This window comes from Melozone crissalis, unplaced genomic scaffold, assembly GCF_028551555.1.
Source record: "Melozone crissalis strain CALT ecotype California unplaced genomic scaffold, PUWL_Pcris_2 ptg000019l_1, whole genome shotgun sequence".
Classification (NCBI taxonomy): domain Eukaryota; kingdom Metazoa; phylum Chordata; class Aves; order Passeriformes; family Passerellidae; genus Melozone; species Melozone crissalis.
In genome coordinates this window covers 17,352,373-17,374,837 of record NW_026535797.1, presented here as the reverse complement: position 1 = coordinate 17,374,837, position 22,465 = coordinate 17,352,373, and the positions used below count along the sequence as shown (strand labels likewise).

At 40.8% G+C, this 22,465-nt stretch overlaps 1 protein-coding gene across 3 annotated transcripts; it reads left to right on the top strand.

The window, feature by feature from the left end:
• The first annotated feature begins 713 nt into the window (after positions 1-713).
• Positions 714-22,028, top strand: STAMBPL1 (STAM binding protein like 1). 3 transcript variants are annotated; one of them, XM_054276873.1, is made up of 12 exons: positions 714-846; positions 9,171-9,309; positions 11,597-11,756; positions 12,636-12,853; positions 14,171-14,246; positions 15,669-15,764; positions 16,391-16,745; positions 17,312-17,436; positions 18,311-18,448; positions 19,080-19,192; positions 20,702-20,801; positions 21,722-22,028. In XM_054276873.1, exons 3-12 carry the CDS (start codon positions 11,673-11,675, stop codon positions 21,776-21,778), a joined length of 1,362 nt encoding a protein of 453 aa, XP_054132848.1. In that variant the 5' UTR covers positions 714-846; positions 9,171-9,309; positions 11,597-11,672; the 3' UTR covers positions 21,779-22,028. The 3 variants fall into 3 exon arrangements, with proteins under 3 accessions (XP_054132848.1, XP_054132847.1, XP_054132846.1); XM_054276872.1 differs by lacking the exon at positions 9,171-9,309; XM_054276871.1 differs by lacking the exon at positions 9,171-9,309 and having other exon boundaries at positions 11,564-11,756.
• The last annotated feature ends 437 nt before the right edge of the window (positions 22,029-22,465 follow it).

The following is a 22,465-nucleotide window of genomic DNA, read 5'->3' as shown; positions in this document are numbered from 1 at the left end:
TGATCAATACCTGCCGAGCAAGTTCAGCAAAAAGACAGCATAAAGGTCAGCCAAACTTATCATGGAGTGACTATCTGCTGCATTGGCTGAACATTCAGAGAACAGCAGAGATCTAGGCCAGCCCACAGCAGTGCCCTGCCTCCTCAGAAACCCAGCCTACCTCCTCTGCTTCCGAGGAAGGCCCTCCTGTCTAGCATGCCTCTTCCCAGGTACAGCAGCCTCACACTGCCAACCACACCTTCAGTTATCTTTCGTCCTTTTCCTCCTTACCCACAGCTTCCTCCAAAACATTGTTTCCCCTGAGTTAGCCCTTCCCAAAGTTCAGGAGAGCCCAGGTGAGGTGTGCACGCCCTCCGGTATCCAAGCACATAAAGACTGACTCAGTGATGGCCGGGCTGGCCCCGGTACCGTGGGGAACGCGGAGGGGGCCCATCCCAGGTGCGCACGGACCGTGCTGCCCCCAGCACCCTCCGCCCCCGCAGGGCGCTCCCGCTGCCCTCAGCCCCGGCACCAGCACCAGCAGCGGCGGGCGCCGGCCGCAGCCCGCAGCGGCACGGCTCGCTCGCTCTCCCGGCGCGGCGCAGGCTCCTCCCTTCGCCCCGCACGGTGACGGGCCCGGCTGCGGCGGCGCAGGGCGCTCGGTGCCCGCCGCCACCTGCCCGCCCGCCCGGGGCCGCTCCCGCGCAGGGCGCCCGCGGCTCCGCGGCCCGGCGGGGCGAGGCGAGGCGGGAGGAGGAAGAAGAAGAGAGAGGGAAGCAGAGGAGGCCCAGGCCGCCCGGCGCTCCTGCCTCCTCCCGGCCCGCGCTTTGTCCGCGGCAGCCGCCGCCAGCGCGGATGCGAGAGCCGGTAAGCAGCACCGCCCTGCCCCTGCGGGAGCGGAGCGGCCAGGCGAGGCGCTGCCTCCGCCTCCATCCATCCATCCATCCCGCCGCCTGCGCCAGCGGCCCCTGCGGGCACAGGCACAAGGGCCGGGACCCCTTCCGGGACCGCGGCAGCGACAAGGGCCGGTGCCCGCTCCATCCGCTCCTCGGCCCGGGCAGCGCCCGTCCCCGCCCCGGTGTCAGGTGCGGAGCCGCGGAGGCCTCTCGGGACAGCCCTCCTCCCTCCGGGCAGGGCGGGACCCGGCGGGAGCGGGGAGCGGGAGCGGCGGGGGCAGCGCGGGGCTGTGAGGGGCTGTGCCCGTGCGGGGGGCGGCGGGCAGCGAGCCCGGCCGGCCGGTCCTGCTGACTCCGCTGCGGCTCGCAAAGGGCTGGGGCGCTGTGGTGGGAGTCCGGAATGGTGCCGTGTGCCAGGGGCAAATCAAACAGTGTTCTGGCTTTAAATTATTTCCGTATATGTGTGAAAGGTGGTCATCGGAATAGAAAGTGAAAGAATCTAAACCAGTAGAAATTGTGGTTGCTGAGCATCTCTAACTCTGTGATGAGCTTTTTCTGTTCATGTACTTGGTTTTGTACCTGCCTGCTTTTGACCTCTGTAGGATCTCAGGTGTCCTTCTGAAGTGCCCTGAGGAATGTGTCTCACTCTTGCACATGCTGTCCGGTTTCAGGAAGGTGCCAAAAAGTCTCTTCTGGGGGAATTCCTCTTGATGTGGAATGATTTGTGTTTAATATGCACGTGGTTCTGAATGCTCTGAGAAGTCATGTGCAGGAAACCCCCCACCTTCTACAGACAGTGGGAAGTAGTGAGATTATGAGATCTGGGAGTCACTGTACTTCTCAGGACATTCATTCCCCAGGTGAAGACCAGCTTTGAGAAAGTTCTGTCTGCACAGAAGTGAGGTTTCTCCTCGTTGCAGGCTTAAATGGATTACTATCCAAAACTGTAGGTAGCATATATTGATGACTTGCCTTGGACAACCAAGATGTAGAAAATAGGATATAGACCCAGAACTTCATTGAATATTCCCAGGAGAATGGAGCCCAGGTTTGTTGTTGTGGGTGCTGGTCAGGCAATTTACTCTGAAACAGATGAGTTTTCTCATGTACTAAATCCATTGCAGCTGGTATATTGCATGTCAAAGTGCTAAATGTTTGGATAACTAAACTAAACGCCTGTGTTTACAAGTCAGGAGTTTCATAGATCACAGGATACGGTAGGAATGCAGGAAGCATTCATCCCAAATTCTGTATAATTCTGTAGGTACCAGTTTCATGGTTGGGGGTCCTTGTGTGGGTGTGTGTGTACAGTATTTTAAATGGCTGTAAGTACAAGGAGGTATTTTGTAGCATTATGTTTAAAAATTGTTTTGATCAATCCTGCAGTCATTTGTATTACTTGATATTGCTCTGCAGATGCTGTGAAGGCATTTATTGTGTGGTTTTCTTTATGTGCATTAAACCTGCTGAAGGTTAGGCCTTAAGGCTTTTCCTGGAAGTTAATCACCAGGATCAGGAACAGTATAGCTCAAGGTGAGGGATGTTGTAAATTCTTCAGCTGCTGAGGGAATGGCAAGGTGACTTGTGCATGAAGGCACTGAACAAATACCGTATAAAACTAAGTTTTTGGTCTCTGTTTGCTGGACATGTATGAATAATGCTTTTTTCTGGTTTTATCAGGCTCCTGAAATTTTATTTCTGCACCAAATGTTACACTTCCAATTTTTGTTCTGAAAATTAGTCTGCTGCCACGTAAAGGAAGTCTTTGTCTATACAATTTTGATAAAATTAGAACATTTAGATTGTTATGCCAGGAAACATATTTTCTGGTCATGCTTTCCATTATAAATAGAAGTATCAATCCATGAGAGAAAATTATCTTTCTTGTGCAGTACCTGAACAATCCTTGTGCAGCGGCTTAGTGCTGTTGTTGCAAAGAAATTCCTATGATAAAAACCCAGGCTTGTCAATCTTGCTCAGGTGCTGGTGCCTCTCAGAAGTGCTGTGAGTCAGGCAGCTCCTCAGACACAACCCTCTGCCTACCACTTCCTACTGGCAGCTCTGGATGAGTCACATTCAGCTCACAACACAGGGAATTGCGTTATGGAAGCTGTGGGCCCTGCACACAATCAGCGTAGGAGCAGCTTTTAGCATCTCTGACCCGTCAGCATCTCTGCACTGCTGTCAAAAAGCCGTCAGAGACATCTAATGCTTGATGTTGGTATAAAAAGGAGCTTGTGTATGCTGCAAAGATCAATGGGCTCATCCTGAGGGGGCAAGCAGATAATTTGAAAGGCTCAAAGGCAGACTGTGGGTAGCTGCACTGGGATGAAGCTGTTGGCCTGCAGGGGTACAAAATGTCAACCAAAAGTCATCATGCTCGGCTTTGGTATTCTGGATCATTCAGCTGACTGTCAAGCAGCCCTGTGAGCTGAGTGTGTTACAGCCAGTGCTGCTATAAAACATGTGCTTAACACTGTCAATCTTAGAAACCTAAGTAAGAGAAATGAAATATTGTAACTGTCCAAGTAGAACAAGCAGTCTAAAGCTCACAGAAATCTTCTCATAGAACCAGGCATTCCTCTTGTTTTTCCTGGGTTGTTTTTTGCTCATAGCATGTTACATGCTGAATCATCTGGAATAGGGGAGAAGGTCAAAGATTCCCTTATGAAATCAACTAACTGTGTTATTTTAATATAAACATTGTACAGCAGAGTCATGCTAGATAAAATGGTAGTTGTTCATACTGATTGATCACACTTCATCCTGTAGGTAATCTCACTATCCATTTCTTACCTTTCCTTACTTAACCATTTGTGTACAAAACAGTCAGAATCCTTTGAACCAATGCCTCAAATTATTTTTTTTCTAGATGCGAGGCCAAAAAAACAAGTTTCATTCTTTATAGGCACTTTAATAGGCTTCAAATAAACTGTGAATTTGTATGTCAGAAATGTCAAATAAATTTGCCTCACTTTTAGTTTGTCCCCTATATTTTGTACTGTAGAAAGTAAGACAGCATAAAAATTTGACATCTGATAGAAACATAAATTGATTGCTGCAACCAGTTACTCACTCAATCAACAAGTGTCCTTGTTAGATGCTATGGAGTCTCAAGTGTTCTAGATTTAGGTAGGATATATTTTGCCAAAAAAAAGTCATTGCATATCATAGGAAGAACAAGAAGATTCTTAACCCCTCTAGCCTAGTGGGACCTTGTCCCTGAGAAAAATAGGGATACAGATAAAAAAAAATCTGTGACACCTAAGGCTTTGCAAGGAATCCTGCTTTCTTTGTTTCTCAGAAGTGTATGGAGTTGCAGGCCTCTGTGCTGATTTTAACCTCTCATTTGTTTCCCTTAGCAACACAGCTTCTTGTCTTCATGGTGGAAGTTAGTTTTATTACTGATGTAATGGATTGCAAGTATCTCCTTTTTTCAGTATTTGAGTTGAATCATCAAAGAACAAATTGTATAAAAGCAGTTCTTTCTTGTATTTCTGTCCTCTTCTGGGTTACTGTGCCCTGGTGCAATTTTCTTGGGAGATTGTTGTGGATTTCCCAAAGGAAGGAAATGGCACTGTTTTTCTACATCATGTCTAGAACATCCTTTTAGTGGGTCGCTGGAAAGATGCTGTTCTCTGTTGCATAAGTAATATTTCACTGACTGCCTAAGAAAGATTTTGCTTGTAATCCAAGACATTCTACCATGGTTGATATTTATCCATTATGTTAAAAATGCTTTTTTGCTAAAACTGAATGGTGTCACTAAAGAAAGGAGGGGGGAGGAGGGATTGTGTTTCCTTTTAACACAAGAATTCACAAGAGCATGAACTGTCAGTTCACAAATGCATGTTTGAATGTTTAATATTTCCAGTCCTTTTTTGAGGATATTCTCCTAAAAGTCACTAGTATCGTTATAGACAGAGCTTGTTAATAAATCTGGAAGCAAACTGTCATCTATCTGTACAGATCAAATGCATTGGATTATGTTGTAGTAGCACAACCATACTAGATGTTGATTTCAAAACAACCTGAATAAAAATGAATGAGAAAATAATTGCCAGTCAGAGGTCTCCTCTGTGCTGTGAAGCAATAGGAGAGAGAAGCCTGTAGGCTCTGCATTCACATACTCTGTAGGGAGCAGAAGTCAGGTTCTTGCACGTGCCATGTTGGACATTATCTGCATATTGTAGTGGTTTGTCAGAGTCTTAGAGCCAGTAGCAATGTAATTTTATTAACACAGCTTCTTGATACAGTAATGTTTGTATGTGTGCCAAGAGAAATGCTGTCCTTAGAAAACAGGTAGTCAATGATATTCAAGAAACTACAACGGCTAATTGCAGTAGTCCAAATATTTGCAGAACTATAACAGTCTTCAGACAATTAATTCAAACTTCATTTTGAAGTGGGAAAACAGACCATTGTGTCACCCATTCTTTTTTTAGATTAAAATAAAGCTCAGTTTTGTGATCCAAGATACAGCATAGTGGCCTAAGCAAATAATCAAGGCTTGGGTTTGGCAGACCTGTGCATGGAGGATCTCCCCTGCCCATGATTTCTCTCTCTCAGTGCCCAGGCAGGTGAAGGTGCTGCTGTCAATCCCAGTGACACAGAGGGGCTCTGGGCAGTGTGCTGGGACATGAGGCACTGCTCCTCCACCGGTGAGAAAGAGGAAATGTTCTTGACCCATTTCTAGGAGAGATGGTTGTATAGCTCAGCAGCTGCTCCTGGCAGTTAGTGGAGCTTGGGAGGTGGTCTTGGAGCTGCTGTTTAAATGGAGCTGTTTAAATGGAGCACTGTCAGACTTTGAGCTGTTACTGAGATGGGCTTTTTTAGAGTTGAGCTCAGTAGTAGCTGTAAAGAGCAACTTTTCCATTGAAAGGCACACGGTTTTCAGGAACTGGCTCCTCGCTGTGATTCCTTTCTTTGAAAGGCCATTCTGTTGAGTTTTGTGGATTGGGTGTTTCTTCTGCACAAGAGGATCTTCTTGCCATGACATTCAGTGCTTTGTTGGGTTTTTTCCCCAGAAGAGACTGCTTACTATACCAGCTGAATCACTTGCTGTGATGATGAATGCTTGTTACAAAAAGCATGTTGACAGATGAATATGCTGTTTCTTTTTGGAGAGAACCAACAGAAGGCAGTTTGCTATTTAGGCTGGTATTTAGCATATTTATATATCAAACTTAAGCGTGTGTGTATATAAATAATCATGTGCTGTGCCAATACACGGCCTGGAATTTCAAAAAGAGCTGAATGAGATAGGTGCCTGTATTTCTAACCTGTTTTTCACCAAATCCACTTGAGTATCCACTTCCAAGTACAGAATTTTAAGTATCTGCTTCATGCGTGACTTACTGGCATGAAATGGTCCTTTACCTTCATCTGGCAATCGCTGGTGTGACCTATTTAAAGTTTGCTGAGACAACTTTGTTCCATTATGGGTAATTGAAAGGTGTTATTTGCACTTGCTAATTTGGCTATTTTAATGAGGACTGACCTCCTTATGGTTTGACATGCATCTTTATTCTAGGATTCTGTACTCATCACACTTCCTAGTATAGTAACATGAAGTATGATTGTGCTAACTTCTCATGGCAATATTAAAGTAAGCTTTTTCTTGCCATGGGATGGCTGCAGAACAGTTCTCTCAAGAGTAGCTTCAAAAAGAACTATACTACATTTCAGCTGCTATATTAGCAAATATTTCCAGATATACTTTAAGAATCCTGATCCCAATGGAGTGAAGTGAATGATTTTGGTGGGAACCTCATCTAGGCTTTACATTCCACAAAAATATCAAAAAAAAGGATGAGTATTTCTGGAATAATCAACCATTGAAAATATTCAGAGAATAAATCATTGCATTGATTATTTTTAACATAATCTTTGAATGAAGAAAGTGCTTTGGAAAACTTTGCCAGTGATCTCTTTAACAAAGATTTTTCTGGAAGATAAATAATCAAAATATTGATAAATGTTGCTGGCAGCAGTGCAGTCCTTGTTATGATTAAGTGCCTTGAAATTTAAAAATGTGTTACAAAGAAGAAACTCTTTCAAAGTTTCAAGTTTCAAATGTTTCAAAGTAACTAATGTTACAAAGAGAAAATTATATATATTTTAATAATATTTATGAAGTTACTCAGTTACTTGTTTAAAAATCCAAAAGCTCATTCAACGTTTCTCGGAACCTCTCAAGAACCAGCAACATTGCTCATTCAGCCTCTTCTGAGGAACTGAAGAGGGGAAAGCAGCCTCCAGGTGACAGCAAGGGGCTGAAATTCAGTGCTAGCACTCTGCAGTCAGTTTCTGGGAGGTCCTGACGCCCTGAGCTCGTCTTTGTGTCCTCTCTGAGAAGCTGGAGCAGCACAGCTCCCGCTGGGGTGCCACAGTCCCTGTGGGCGTCCTTGGGCAGAGCATGGTCCTGCTTGGTGTCCCTGCCTTGGCCAGGACAGTCACCTCCCAGAGCCAGGCTCCATCAGGGAAGGACATTCAGGGTCTGTCCCAGCAAGGCACAGAGACCTGCTCCTTGTGCCAGGCTGTGCCCTGGCTGCAGTGCTGTGCTGCAGGCATTGCAAACACCACCCGTGCAGCTCCTGCAGCACCGCAGCTGTGCAGCCATGTGTGTCACCTCTCAGTGCCACCCCACACGTGTGTCACAGGGAAAGCCAGCAGGGCATGGGCCCGTCGGGCTCTGAGCACAGCCAGGGTGCCTCTCTTGGCCACCTCCAGCCAGCCTGGCCATGCCTGGTGTGCCAGCGTGCAGCAAACCTGAGGGTGTTGGGGAATTTGTGGTGAATTGGGATATTGCAGCTCTCAGAAGGGTTGGTTTGTGCATGCATTCCCCAGGTCTTCTCACACCACCTCTGTCTCATGAGCCTGCTCCTGAGGTGCTTGATGTGCTTATTGTGTCTTCATGTACTACTCTTGGCATGTACTTTCACTTAAAATTACTCTCTCTGCTTTTCATTTCCCTGCTACTTGGTACCATGCTTGTTAGCCTGAACAGAAGGACTTTCAATGCCATTTAAAATGCTGTTTTTCTCAGTTTGCTCTGTTTTCTTGTGGCTGAATGGCTTTGATTTAATAAACCTGGATTTGTCAAGGAATAATACATACAATAATAAGATGGGACATATGGGGAAAACAAATGCTCTTTGAGGAGTAAATGGGATTTGATGAGAAGTGCTATTCCCAATGAAATCAAGAAAAATTTCTTAACCATTGAATAGATGTTAGATTATTCTTATTATTTGGTAATAACTATCAGAAAACTCATAATTAGAAAAAAACTTAATTTGAATGCTAATTGTCCTGGCATTTCTCCTCAAACAAACATTACCTAAGTCCATCTAAGTTAACTGGAATGCCTGAAATAGTGAAGTAGAAAAATGCACCTTCACTCTTGGAGTTTTGAGCACTTTAGAGTATAATAGACAACTCCAAGCTAGCATTGGTATTTATCCCCTGTGGTTGAGGTTGGAGTGTAGTTCACTGTATTAGCATAAGTATTTTGTATGTTTGAGTATAATTAGTTTCAGCTATACAGAGAGATTTGGTATTTGAATTTATCTTTACTCTTGTAAAGTGAAATATACTTCTGGAAAACAGTCACTTGCCACAACTGGGCAATTTTTGTAGGAACCATACAAACTCTTAGGGTGCCCTTTCAAAGCCAGCTCATATCAATCTAGGACAGCAGTGCCTCAGAAAGTGACAAACCTCTCTGCTTTGCTGGCTTCATGGTTCTGCCTGCTCCTTTGCATTTGATTTGGAGAATGAAGTAAAAGTTCATTTAATTCTAATTTGGATCAGCTACAATGTGCCTTGAAGTCCGTGGAGGCAGCAAAGTGAGAGCGCAGAGAAGGATGGTGAGGGTGAGGGGAGCCCCTGGCAGTGCCGTGCCCTTGGAGCAGCTGAAGGTGACTGTGGAGCTGAGCATTATGCGGAGCATTATGCACACAGGCATTCCAGGCACCTGGCACACATGCCTCTGGTGCTGTTTGCAGTAAAGCTTAACTCTCTGCATTTTAATCATTCAGAATTCTGCCCGTGCGTCCACACGTTAAGGATAATTTATTGGAGTGCAGTCATAAGTCAGCCCACAATCTTTATAGGAATTTTTTTCTGAAGTTACACTGCCATCTCTAATAGTGAATGTATTTGAATCTTATATAACATTTTTGTAAAAGGGATACAAATTCATCTTAGTATTTCTTCTTTATTTACAGTGTCTCATTTTTAGTCTGTTCCTGAAACTAAATTTACAAAGACAGTTTCTTCTTTTATTTGCAGACATTCTTCTGCTAAGCTCTTGCACTGTGGCATGTCTTATGTCTGTTTCAGAGCTTCTTCATCCTTTCCAGGCTCTGACACAATTTTGAGGAAGTGCGAGTTTCTGCTATTACCAGATGTCTCCTGTTTAAAATACCTGGTATTACACTTAAAAAATAATTATAGCAAATGCTTCTTTAGATTTAAAGAAGACTGAATTGTGTTTATAATTTTAATACTCTTAGAGCCAGTCAAGTTGAGAAATATTTGCAAGTAAAGGGTTCCATGATGTCTTCCTGTGGCATTTCCAAAGAGATTTTGGTGGGGGAATACCACAGGGTTCTTTAATAAAGACCTCTTTGGGAGTGCTGGCCCCAAGAAAACACCCAAACCCCTAATTAGTGGCTCCTGTATTTGCCACTTGCAATAAGTTCTTTGCACATGCCTACCAGCTGGACTGAAAGGTCTCCAAGGAGTGGTAACAGCTGAAAGAAGCATTTGATCCATATTCCATGTCTTCAGTGGGAACCATCTCATGAGCATTGTCCTTAATGTCCATTTCCTCTCCAGGCTTTGCAGAAGGACTCCTAAGGGAGAAAGCCTTGAAAGCAGAATGAAAAACTGCTACAGAAAAGCTTTCTTGCCAGAAGCTGCAAAATGTAATAAGAAATTGGAAAGAAATACATTTCTGCACCTTTACTTTTGAATGATTTTTATATACATGAGTGACTAGAACATTTTGCACTTTGTTACACTTGGATGCATATTTTAGACCAAATCCATTCTTCCATTCAAGTATTTTAGCTGTCCCAGATGCTTCTAGGGGAAATAAAATTTAAAATTCACAAGTGATGGATAAGTGAATGGATAAGTATTTGTAAAATATGCTTTTTAAGTCCTTTCTTGTTTGGTTGGTTGGGTTGGTTTTTCGTTTTTGTTCCTGAGTTCCACAGAGTGTATGCATGCAGAGTCTCTGATTGAAGGTTTTATTTCTGCATAGAATCTGGGCTGCAGGGCCAGAAGTCTGACACAAACTGTGCACTGGCCAAGCTTTTAGCTCTGCTCTTTCACAGCCTTCCACATCTACAGTGCTTCAGTGAAGAAGGGTTTCAGGTGGAACAAGCCCTAAAGCAGAAAGTTTCTTGGAATAGGCTAAAGCAGAAATATTTCCTTTTTGTTGTCCCATGGGGCCTTTCTACAGTTTGTGAGCAGGCAATGAATAGGCTCTCCTGCCAAGGTGATCATTTGCACCAGAGCTCCATGTATGTAAAATTAAATGAATTTGGAGAACTATTTTAATTAGCACTGCAACCACAACTAAGATTGTTTTCTCAAATGTATAAGCCTTGCTTATTTTTTTGGTTACAAATTATGCAAGCAGTTTGAATACCTTAATTAGCAAAACTTCTTGAAAATGAATTGCACTAATGGTTAAAATTAAGGACTGATCTAATAGATGCTATTGCTTTTTGGAAGAAAAATGAGAAAGAGACAAACACAAAAATCAATACTTGAGAAATACAGCCATCTAAAAACACATTAGGGCTGTTTTTTTCAACCCAGAGTCCTCTGGCCTTTCTCTAGAGAGAGGTGTGCTGAGAAAATATCTTTGCTGAACCCACTCTATGCTTTTACAAAGCATAAGTATGTTTATTGCAACCTATGAAGAGCCCATGACATGCAAGATCAAATCTGTTTAGACTGAGCACACAAGTGAAAAAACACATTAGAAACTTAATTTTCACATTTCCTGTGTAATTTGAGTATTTCATTCCTCTCTCAGAGTTGGGTTTCCTTGTTTTGGTTTAGTTTCCTTTTGGGTTATTTTTTTGATGACCACAACATCTACATTTTTTCTTTTTACTTGTTCAAAGCTGTGCAAGGAGGAATTTTTATTTGTTGGCTCGTCAGAGTTGATTGTATTTTGAGTGTTGAAACCAGCAAGCTGTGCAGGTGGAACACCTGGTGTTTGAGGTATTTTTTCTGCTTTATATTACTGATACAAATTTGTGTATAAAGTTTTATTTCTCATAGTCTTAGCAGAAAATTAAATTCATACTTTTTATAAATATGTTTGTAAACATATGCTCAAGGAAGCACAGATTCTAAATCCTCAAACTACTGTGTTTTTCACTTAATACTTGAAAGTTAGTGGGTTTTTAAGTTGCTATAAAAATTGTAAAAATAATTTATTGTGTTGAAATCTGCTGAAATAACCTTAGTACAGGTCAACTAGTTCACAACTGCACTATAAGCCCTTATGTATTCCCAATTTAAATTCTAGACACCTGGTAAGTTTTAAATTATTATTAAATGTATAAGTACTGTGCCACCAAAGTAATGAGTGGCTGCTGGCATGCAAAGTTATGTGACATTTGAATGTATTTCTAATCTAAATGGCTTATTTTTTCCAGCACACAACCACAATCAGCATATCTATATTCCAGTTTCCCTTGGGCTATTAACCCTGAGACATCTGGTGGCAAATACTGAGCTCAGGATTGGTACTGGCCTTTCCGTCAGATGGAGACTTTGGAGGAAAACAGCAATCTCCTTGGTTTGCAGGCAGACAGCAACATGGAGCAGCCATTCACTGTCAGCTCATTGGTATGTATTACAGAAAAATGTTTCAGTGGCTGAGCAACTTCTCTTTCTATTAGGAAAAATTTCAAGAGAGCAATTTAGCAGTGGTGGCTCTCAGCTCCATGGGTCTTTTCCTGCATGCTGCCTGAAAGTTTTGTTGGAATTTATTATATTTCTGGATGTGTGATTTATGGAGTGCCAGCAACCAGAGTTTTAAGAAGTTGAAATGAGCATTTTGAATAGAAAGAGTAAAAAATTTCATCAAAGTAAGAGAGAAACAACTTACAGTAGCCATTTATTTATTTATTAATTACCAGGAAGGTAATGACCGGAATATGCAGCTATGGTTCTTCTTCAGTAATTACTTTGAACTTCTTAGTCTTTAACTGCCTCATTTAAAACTGGAAATGAATCTTTGAAGTGAACTGTTGACTCACCAGAGGAACTTATTGCTCTTTGTTTCCTGAACTATTTCTAGCAGTCAAATGCTATACATCATGTAATAGGAGTCTGAGTGTTCAGGACATCCATCAAATTATTTCAGTAACTTAAGACAGAACCTTGTAGAATCCATGTGTGGGGGCTTTTAAAGAGAACACACTTTATACTGCCTTTGGTAATTTCTACAGTAATTTACTTAATTTTTTTCCCACAAGTATTTTCCTAATTTTATCCTTTTTGCTGCTGTTTTTGGAGGGAACAAAATCACTTTTCTTTTTGATCACAATTTACTTGCAATTCAGAAAAATGTTGTAATGTTTCAACTGTGGCTAGAGGTGGAGAAACCAATGCCTATTTTCAGAAAAAAACTAGCTGAATATTTCCCTCGAACTTCTTGACTGAGACCGCTTACTGAAAGTGAAAGGGAATATTCTCTTAGCTAACGACACTGTTCATTTCCAGAGAAAGCTGGTGGCTATTCCTGACCACACAGACATCTCAGTGAGCCCGGAGGAGCGGGTGCGTGCCCTGAGCAAGCTGGGCAGCAACATCAGCATCAACGAGGACATCACCCCGCGGCGGTACTTCCGCTCGGGGGTGGAGATGGAGCGCATGGCCGCCGTCTACATGGAGGAGGGCAACCTGGAGAACGCCTTCGTCTTCTACAACAAATTCATCACGTAAGGGAGCAGATCATCAGCCTTTACAGCTTGTAATTCTGACTGAATGAAATGGAGAGCTGCCCTGAGAACCCCTTTACACAAGGAGAAATGTGTTTAGTATGTCCTTGCAGAACAGCTCTGTTCTCTGGAGATATTTTGCACTGAGCGCGAGATTTGTTAAAACTTCCTGCCACCTTCTCATGGGGTTGTCCTATCCACGTGTGAACTGCCAGGCATGAATTAACCTAACAGAGGTTTGAGTTTACTCTGCCAGGCCATACCATGACACTGTTGCCCCCATATTCTTTATATGTCAGCATGTTGGTTAAATACAATTTTTTACTTTAAAAGCAATGTTTAAATAAGATTTCTAATCCTTTAGCAGTTATGTCCTATGAGCATCTGCTGATCTTAAGGATGGTAGTATTGCACAATAATAAAAAAAGCATGAGAAAAGTGTTTTATTGCTTTCATTTTACTTTTTTCCCCCCAAAAGGATTAACTATAATTTACTGTTTCTTACAGGAATAAATGCAAAATCTACAATGTATGTTCATGATTATTCTCCTTACCACAAAAGAACAAATTTGGCCAGCTTACATTACAACTCTCAAAATAGACAGCTGAAAAATATATCACTGGCAAATTTAAACTTTTAACCTAGCTAGTTTTGCTGTGGGATTGATTGGTTTGTTTTATTACTTCAGAAAGGTTTGGGGGTTTTTTTACAGTGCATATTTTAAAATTTTTGTAAAGGAAACATCTTTCCTCCCTCCTTATTTTCTTCATACTCTGAAAAATAGACCAAGCCTTTGTTAGTCCCCCTGTTTTCAAATGCATCTATCTCTATAAAAAGAGGTTCTGGAGGTGAATATTGTGCAAATTGCTGAAAAAATGTTGGGAGCTGTGCATTACAAACTCTTTGCAGCTGAGTGTTGCCATAATTTATCTGTGCAGCTTGGTCTGGTAAAAATACCTGCTTTAGTGACAATGTCTTCCATTGGAGAATCAGCGTGTTGGCTAAGAATAGATAAAGAGAGTAGAAATAGGATTTACTAGCACTGACTAGAGTGGAGAGTGGCTTTGCTTTTTGTTTAACTTAACCCAGTACTAATGGAAACCAAAATATATCAGATGTGGAAAATAATCTGTCCTTGTTCTGTGTGTCCCATACAAGTCAATACCATAATGTGTTAATTTAAACATGTGTGCAGAACCTTGGTCCAAGTCATCTGGAATTCAGTGTTTAACAGTTATGTGAAACTGATTTTTCTGCCAGCATGCAAGCTATTATGAATATTCTTCTACTAAACACATGCATGTTTAATTTTCTAGGTTGTTTGTAGAAAAGCTGCCCAGTCACCGAGACTATCACCAATGTGCAGTACCAGAAAAACAAGATATTATTAAGGTAGGGTTATGGTTTCCTGGTCTTTATGAAATGTTTTACTCAGAACCTCTTCATTTTTCCCAGCCCATATAGGCCATAGCTTCTTTTTCCCCAGAGCACCCATAGCAGCCATCACAGCTTCAATTTCTGATACTTTTCTCCACTACTCATACATGTTTTATTTTGGAAATTAAATTATTGATCTAAAACGTGAATGAGAATGGTCTGAATAAGTTGGTAGGTTGTTGGGAGCCCAGGTACATCTATTTCTGAATGTTTGCGTATTAAAAATGCATATGTTGACAGTACTTAGCTTGATTCTGGTCCCAATTATGTGAATGGATAATGGTCCAAACTGACTATTGCAAACAGAAGGAGAAATGTGTGGCATTACTGATGCCTGTGCAGTATTTGCTTACTCTGCTAAATGAGTAAAGTATATTTTTTTCTTTATTACCATATATGTATTTACTTAGTTTTTACCAGATTTTTTTCCCTCCACTTCCATACAAAATAGTTTTACTTTTGTTTTTTTCCCCTCTAGAAAGTAAATCCTAAATAAATTTTAAGTATAGCCTTATACTGAACTTAAAACAGCTGGAACTGCCCAGTGAGAGTTGCTAGTAGCACCATGAGTGTCTCTTGCTCTGTGCCCCCATGTTTGCTTGCTTTCTCTACTGTTAAACTGAATGTTTTATCAAAACCAAAACAATCCATGCCAAAGTTCTGACTGTGGTCCACTAGGAGAACATCCCTACTGAGAAAGGGCATCTAACATTGCTTTCTCCTGTGGCACTCAGCAGGATTTAAGCACATGGTCGCTTTTCCTCCCTTGCCTACAGCCTCTGAATTATTTTGTAGTAGCCTCGACATGAGTAAAAAGCATTGGGTATTGGTTCTGTTTTGTAAGAAATGTTGTTTTGCCAGGTCTGTGACGGAAAGCTACAGATATAACTATCTCTTCAAAAACACCTTTCTTTTTCTCACTTGGAAATGGGCATATGCAGACATATTTCTGACTGGGAAGTTCCAGAGAAAAAGGCAATGATCCTACCTGAAACTCTCTACGTTGGTCTTAGCATTTTTTTAAGAATTACGCCCACAACAAAAACATTAGTCATCACACTCGTATTAAACAAGACAGAGATAACACACTCCTACTAAAAGGACCAAGCTTTCCTTGAGATAAGAAGCAGCCATGTCACACGTTTCGCTAATGTAATCAATATTTTTATTGAAAGCAATGTACTCTAGAAGTTTCATAAACTGATGATATAGTGTGTATTTTCTCTTTTGCTTTTTTTTTTCCTGTGAGAAGAGCAGGGGTTTTTTCTGTTTTGTATTTTTAAAAAATCTATGTTACAGCTGAGTTTGTTTTCCAGGTGGCTCTTTTAAAAAGTGAGAAGTAAACTTATTTATTTTTTTCCCCATCCCACCTCAAAGAAATTGAAGGAGGTTGCATTCCCACGGACAGACGAACTGAAAAGAGATCTTTTAAAAAAATATAACTTAGAATATCAAGAATACATGCAACACAAAGTAAGTTTTATATGAATATTAAATGTTGACATGAATATTTTTCTGTCATATAAAACTTGAAAATTAAGCAGTAAAATGCCAGTTTTACAAAAGCTAATAATTTTCTGAGCTGCTTAGGAATGACTTTTCATTTCTTCTTGAGAATCAGCTGGTCATTTAAAAATAGGTAATGCAAATGTGTGCTAGGAAATACATGTGCTGCTGTATTTGCTTAATAAGTGTCTACAAATATCCAAATAGGTTTTTGGTATACTCTGATTCTGTCTTATAAAGAGAATGAAATTGAGTATGAGTATGTCAATAAGTGGAAAATATTCCTTGGCTCCAAATGTGCTCTACTTTGAATTGAGATTGAAGTCACTGAAAACAGAATCTAGAGCTTAAAACCTTGTCTTGCAAAAAGCATCTGAGAAACATCTTTTTTGTTCCATCCATGAATGCTATGTTTTCCATCCCACCTTTGGGGATATAGTTGTATTTTCCAGTTCAGTAACCAGGTTTCAAAAGAGTTCCTTTTTAACGACAGGATTTTATTGTTTTATTGAACTGTTAGATTGCTCCTTTCCTTTCCTTTTTCTTAGCATTTTTGGTGTTCTGGGAATGTCACTATGTTGTGTATGTTTCAGAACAAATGTAAAACCGAATTTCTGAAGAAACTGGAGCACCAAAAGCTAATAGAGGCAGAGAAGAAACGAATCGCACACATGCGGCAGCAGCAGCTCGAATCAGAGCAGTTTCAGTTCTTTGAGGATCAACTTAAGAAGCAAGAGCTAGCTCGAGATCAGAAAATCAAAGAGAGTGTGGTTATGTCTGAACAGATAGATGGAAGTATGCTGTCTTGTGTTTCTGTACCAGAGAACAGCTCTTTATCTGCAGCACTGCTGGAGAAAAAGGAGAGGCGCAGTACCTCTGGCTGTGCTGGACATTCGCCGCCCATGGAACGGGTCTTAAAGCCAGCAGCTACTCTAAGTGCTGTTCAGAGTAAGTGCACACATTTCTTTTTTCCCTATTTTATTTTGTCTACCTGCATATGTCTTTATTCACTTTGAGGATGCCCATACTGAAATAACCATGGACAGGTTTGTGCAAACACAGCAGTTCCTTATAGTTTCTTCATTTTAAGAGGACAGTTACACAGTTTCACATTTTCCAGTGGAGTACCAAAGATTGAGATTTAGTGTTCCTGTGAAATGAGGTCTGAATCTTGCCATGGGCTTCAAGGGAATAGAAACAGAACCTGCAGTGGTTTCCCCTGGAAAGCCCTGGCCTGGGAGATGGTCCCAGCTGACTGTCACCTCAGGGATGGGCTAGTGAATGTATCTTGTGGGTTGGTGGCTTCAATTTATATGAAGTGCTTTCCTGTAGATTTATTCTCATTAGAAGTCTATGATGTGGTAAGTTTAATTCTTCCACTTGTAGTAATACACTATAATATACTGTGTATATTTCTTTTTTTTAGGGATCTTCATTGTGTTAGCTGCTAGCTGTAAATGCTTTTTTATCTCTCTTTCTCTCTTTTTTTTTCTTTTTTTTTTATTCTTGGTTAGCTCAACTGGCCGAAGCACTCAGAGGTGTCATTTTGCCCAGGGATCTCTGTCACAAATTTCTGCTGCTGGCAGAGGCAAATACAGTAAGAGGAATAGAGACATGTGGAATTCTCTGTGGAAAACTGGTACAGTTTAAGCCTCATATTTTTATGGGGAAGACATACTTGATAGTGCTGTAATATCCTGTGATGCATTGATTTCAGAGCAAAAGCAGATATAAATGGTTAACCTTCCATGTAATGAACTTCCTATTATAACCTGAGTGGTCATTTCAGCACTGTGGGCTTGCTTTACTGGGGAAACATCTGCTCAGAATATGCTGCTATTGCTGTAAAGCCTAGCAAGTTTTTCAGCATGCTGCACAATGCAGGCTTTTTCGAGCACTTTCTCTGGCATTCATCCTAGGTAAGTGAGGTTTAGTTACAGGACAATGAAATATAAAGACTGCCAGAATCCACTGGAGTCATCAAATGAATAATGGCACAACAAAACAGAAATCCCCCCATCAAGCTGTAGAACATTTGATTTTCAGGCTGGTTTTTTTGCTTTGACCTAGATTACACTTAATGTCCTTTGAGAGCAGGGAAAGATGTCATGGCTGATGCTGACATGAAGAATTTTAGATGATCCCAAGTGTATTTGAGCCGCATGAAGGGAAAGAACAGCAGTATTAGTCTTGTTTCACAGAAAATCATGATAGTTTTCTCAAAGCTCTTTTATGTGTTTTTAAATATTTTAAAGGACAGTCTTTTCACACTGATCACTGAGAGCAGTTCAATACAACAGTCTTTTGTTGTGACCAATACTACCCTGTATGCTTTCGTGATAAAATGCTAAGGCATATTTTTAGGTACAGTGTGTTGGTAGAGCTGCACTGGAATCAGTGGAGCTGGAATCAGTGGAGCTGTACTGTTTTGTTAGCTGACATCTTTCAGATTTTGATTCAGCATTTATTCCTTAGGCAGTCTGTTCCACCCTAAGTCAATGTTTGTTTTGCAGACTCATAATGAATTTACTATTACACATGTAATAGTGCCAAAGCAAACTGCAGGACCAGACTACTGTGACATGGAGAACGTGGAAGAATTATTTGGTATTCAGGATCAGTATGATCTCCTCACTTTGGGTTGGATCCATGTATGTATGACTCATATTCTGGTTTTCTTATATTGGCTCTACATACTATGTAAAAAAAAAAAAGAAATAAACAAAAGAAACAACTGAAGTAATACAAATTTGCTTACTGAATACAAATTGCAGTGATGTAAATAAGCACTTGTGTTCTCCACAGAGAACTCCTTAATGCAACTGAGGCATCCTGTTGACACAATGGGCCTACTTTTGCTGGTGCAACTTTTTTTTATGTTGATTTAGGGGTATTTTATTACTTTCTAATGCCATATTCAAAAGTCAGGGAGGGGAGTACTGTGTTGTTTAAACTTAATATTAATTTTTCTCTTCAGGATTTTGGACAATTAGATAATTTCCATTTGTCTTGTACTTCTTCATTCCACCTTTTGCTCCCCATGATTAGAAAATTGCTTGTATATCTGATTGTGAACATGCCTCCATGAAACTCATCCTGAAAAGCCTTCTTTTCTCCAGGTTGTAGAGCAATATAGACCCTGGGCTAAGAACTTTAGAAACCAACCTGGGGAATTACTGATGCTTTCACTTGTAACAAATTATTTTTCCTTTTTAAATGTATGTTGACCTTGACCTGTAAGAAATATTTCATGATGTTGAGTTTTCCCTTTCTTTTTTGTAGACACATCCAACACAAACTGCATTCTTATCCAGTGTTGATCTCCATACTCATTGTTCTTATCAGCTAATGTTGCCAGAGGCCATTGCAATTGTTTGTTCACCAAAGCATAATGAGTAAGTTCAGATTTTTAAGTAATATTTTGGTATTTTTCCATGCTTCTTGTCATAAAATCTGATCAAATGCAAAGGGTACATGTCAACTCAGATGAAGGGCACGAACATTGTGTTGTGACTTTGTTTTCTGTAAGTAGTCTAGACTTGCATTTCAGTCAGTCTCTATGCACAGTATTGTTTCTCTCCTCCTCCCTCCAGAGACCCAGGTTTTAAATTTTATTTTTTATATATTCTGCTCAACAAAGTAATAATTACAGAAGCTATTCTTCTGGAGTACTCATAGGCAATGCCCTACCACAGATCTGTCTTCATTCTGTCTGCTTAAGAGTGTGGAGGGAGGTGGGAGGTTAGGCTTATTTCTCTAGAATGATGTGAAAATTGCAGTTTGCAAAGCAGAAGGGTAAAATTCCCTTTTTTGATAATAAGGATCTATTTTTTAATTTAATGAATTACAAACTATGTATCTGGAAAAAAAACTAGAATAGTGCAAATTTTAATATGAAGGTTTGTAATGGATCAGGTTTCCCAGAGATGTTATGAAGTCTGCATCCTTGGAGATAAGCAAAACGTGACTGGGCATGGTCCTGGCAGCCTGCTCAAGGCGATTCTGCCAGAGCAGGGGACTGGACCAGACAGTCTTCAGAAGTTCCTTCCAACCTCAACAAATTTGTGATTCTCCTTTGGTGTGCCTGGCATTTCAGGTTGCCAGGGCTAACTCCATTCTTTAGAGTGTGCATTTCTTCAGCCTTTCCTGCTGGCTGGCCTTCTGCCTCAGTAGACGTGAATCCTGTCCTGGTTGCCTGACTTCCTAAATGGGCCCTTCAGGTAGTAGAGCTGTGAACACAGACTGAGAGGCAAGGGCACAAGCACCAGCATTTCTAACCCTGAGCATGCCTGCATGCCTTTCCAAATCTCTGCTCTTAAAGCCTCTCTCACAGTTGACACTGACACCCTGTAACCAACTCTAACCTGTAACATTTATATGGTCAGGTGCTGCCCTGTAGGTAATAGGTTCTCTTTGCAGAGGGATGGCATTGTAACATTTTATTCAATACCTAAGGAGTTGCAGCAGTGCATTTTCTAATGCTTTGTGTGATTACCTAAAAGAGGGGGGAGGATGTGCTCCTACTAGTCATTTACACAGCTGGTTTAAAGGCTGGCATCTTTTAAGTTGCCCTGGGTGAAATGCAATCCAGAACATGCAAGTTTCTGGTTTGCATCTGTTCCTGTGTGAACCAGCCTTATCCCTCAGTGCCTAACCTGCCCAACAGGAACAGTACTGGGATCTTTTTTGTCCCCTTCCCCTCATCATCTCTTCCTTTACAGCAATACAACTCCCCTTGATTTAAAATAGCTTTAAAAACCCAGCTCAGCCAGGGCTCCTGTGTATTGAAGGTCACCAAGCACCTTCCTGTTGTCCTTCTTTTAAGCAAAGCAATTTGTGTGTGAAACCTTGGATGTGTACAATGGGAGCAGAGTGTAACAGGAGTTTCATGTTCTGCTTTTCAGCACTGGCATCTTCAGACTGACTAATGCTGGCATGCTAGAAGTTTCTGCTTGTAAAAAGAAGGGATTCCATCCACATACAAAGGACCCTAGGTTATTTAATGTAAGTATATGATTCAACACTGTTTTTGCTATTCAAACTCTTGACCATGGTTCTGCTGCAAACAGAAACTTGAGATTATATTTCTTAATACTTTTCCCCCTGTTTTACTAATTCATTGCTCTTAGTTCACTGACCAAGGTAGACATCAGGAGACTACTTAAGCAGCCATGAGTTGAGTGTTACAAGCTGCCATTTAGATGGTGGTTAGTTACTATCAGTCACCCCTTTTACCTGCTTTCAGAAGGAGCAAAACCCACATTTTCAAATGGGAGTTACTCTTGAACTCTTCAGTTTTTAAGCAATGAATCAGTTCATCTCTCCAGTTTTGGTGCCCCAGCAAAACATCCCAGCTGCTTTAAAGTACAGCTGGAAGTAGATTAAGCCCCATTTCCTTCATTGCTAAAAGTTTGCCCTGGCTTCTCTGAGCATTTCTCTGTAACTGGTGTATCTTTTGATGTTTCAACAGCATAATGGTGTGTGTGTGGCTGAGCAGTACAGTCAGCCAGAACTGTCCTCCAGCTAACACTGGCATTTCTGATAAGAGCCTTTACCTTTGAATAATTAAGGGTTTGGTTTTTTCAATGAGGTTCACTTCAAATACAGAAGCATCTCCTATTGATTAATATAAAATGATCCAATACAGAGAAGTCATGCTGAGAGACATTGGAAATTATGTGGTGTCAGGCTCCCTGAATGTCAGCATTAGGCCTCAAAAGGAGAGATCAGAGTTTTTTGTTTTGTTCTGTTCTTTCATCATTGAGTGTCGGGATAATGAGAAGGTAGTCCAGCTCTGAAAAAAGTTAAGATTTTGTGTTCCATGTAGGTACTTTTCACTGGTCTTTTACACATGTAGTTCATGGATGAAGTTACTGGCTATTTTACTGGGATTTCTGAGAGTAATGGGTTGACTTCTTCTGCAGCCATGTACCCATGTGGTTGGGAAAGACATAAAGATAATCGTGCTGGATCTGAGGTGATACGGATGGACCACAACAATGTACTCTACAAAAGGCCAAAAGAGAAAAATGGATTCCTGTTTTTTCCTACATTTTCAGAAATTACTTTTATATTTATACATTTTAGATTGAATGGTTTGATATTTATTGCTCTAGCCTGTTTTGGAGTTATTTTGTTGCTCTGTTAAGATGGAGTTCAGTGGCATTAACCCTGAATCTGTAAACAAATCTCACCCATAAAACACAACAATAAAATGAACTTCAAACTACAGTAACTGTGTTGAAATAAGTAATGTTTCTTTTGTCACTTTTTTGCATTAATTTCCTTCTGAGAATTAGGTGTTTTTAACAGTGGTTGGCTTTTTATATGTAGTAAAGGCAAATCAATCAGTTTAGGTGATTTTTTTTTCATCTTTTTTTCCTGTCCAACTTCTATAGCTCAGTTTCAGCTATTGAACAGAAGATACTTAGAAATATCCAGATCCTTTACCTGAGAGCTGATCCTCATCATTTTGGGATAGTAGGGATGCATCAGAGTCCCTTGGAGAAATGTGTCTTCTCCAGAAACCTATCAGTAGAGACTTTAAATTGAAAGAGACTTCTTATCCCGAAAAAGATTTACACAATCTATCTAGAGTTAGATAAAAAGATCTAGACATAGTTAGAAGAAAGAGCCATACAAAGTTATTTGCTTTCACAAGAGTTTAT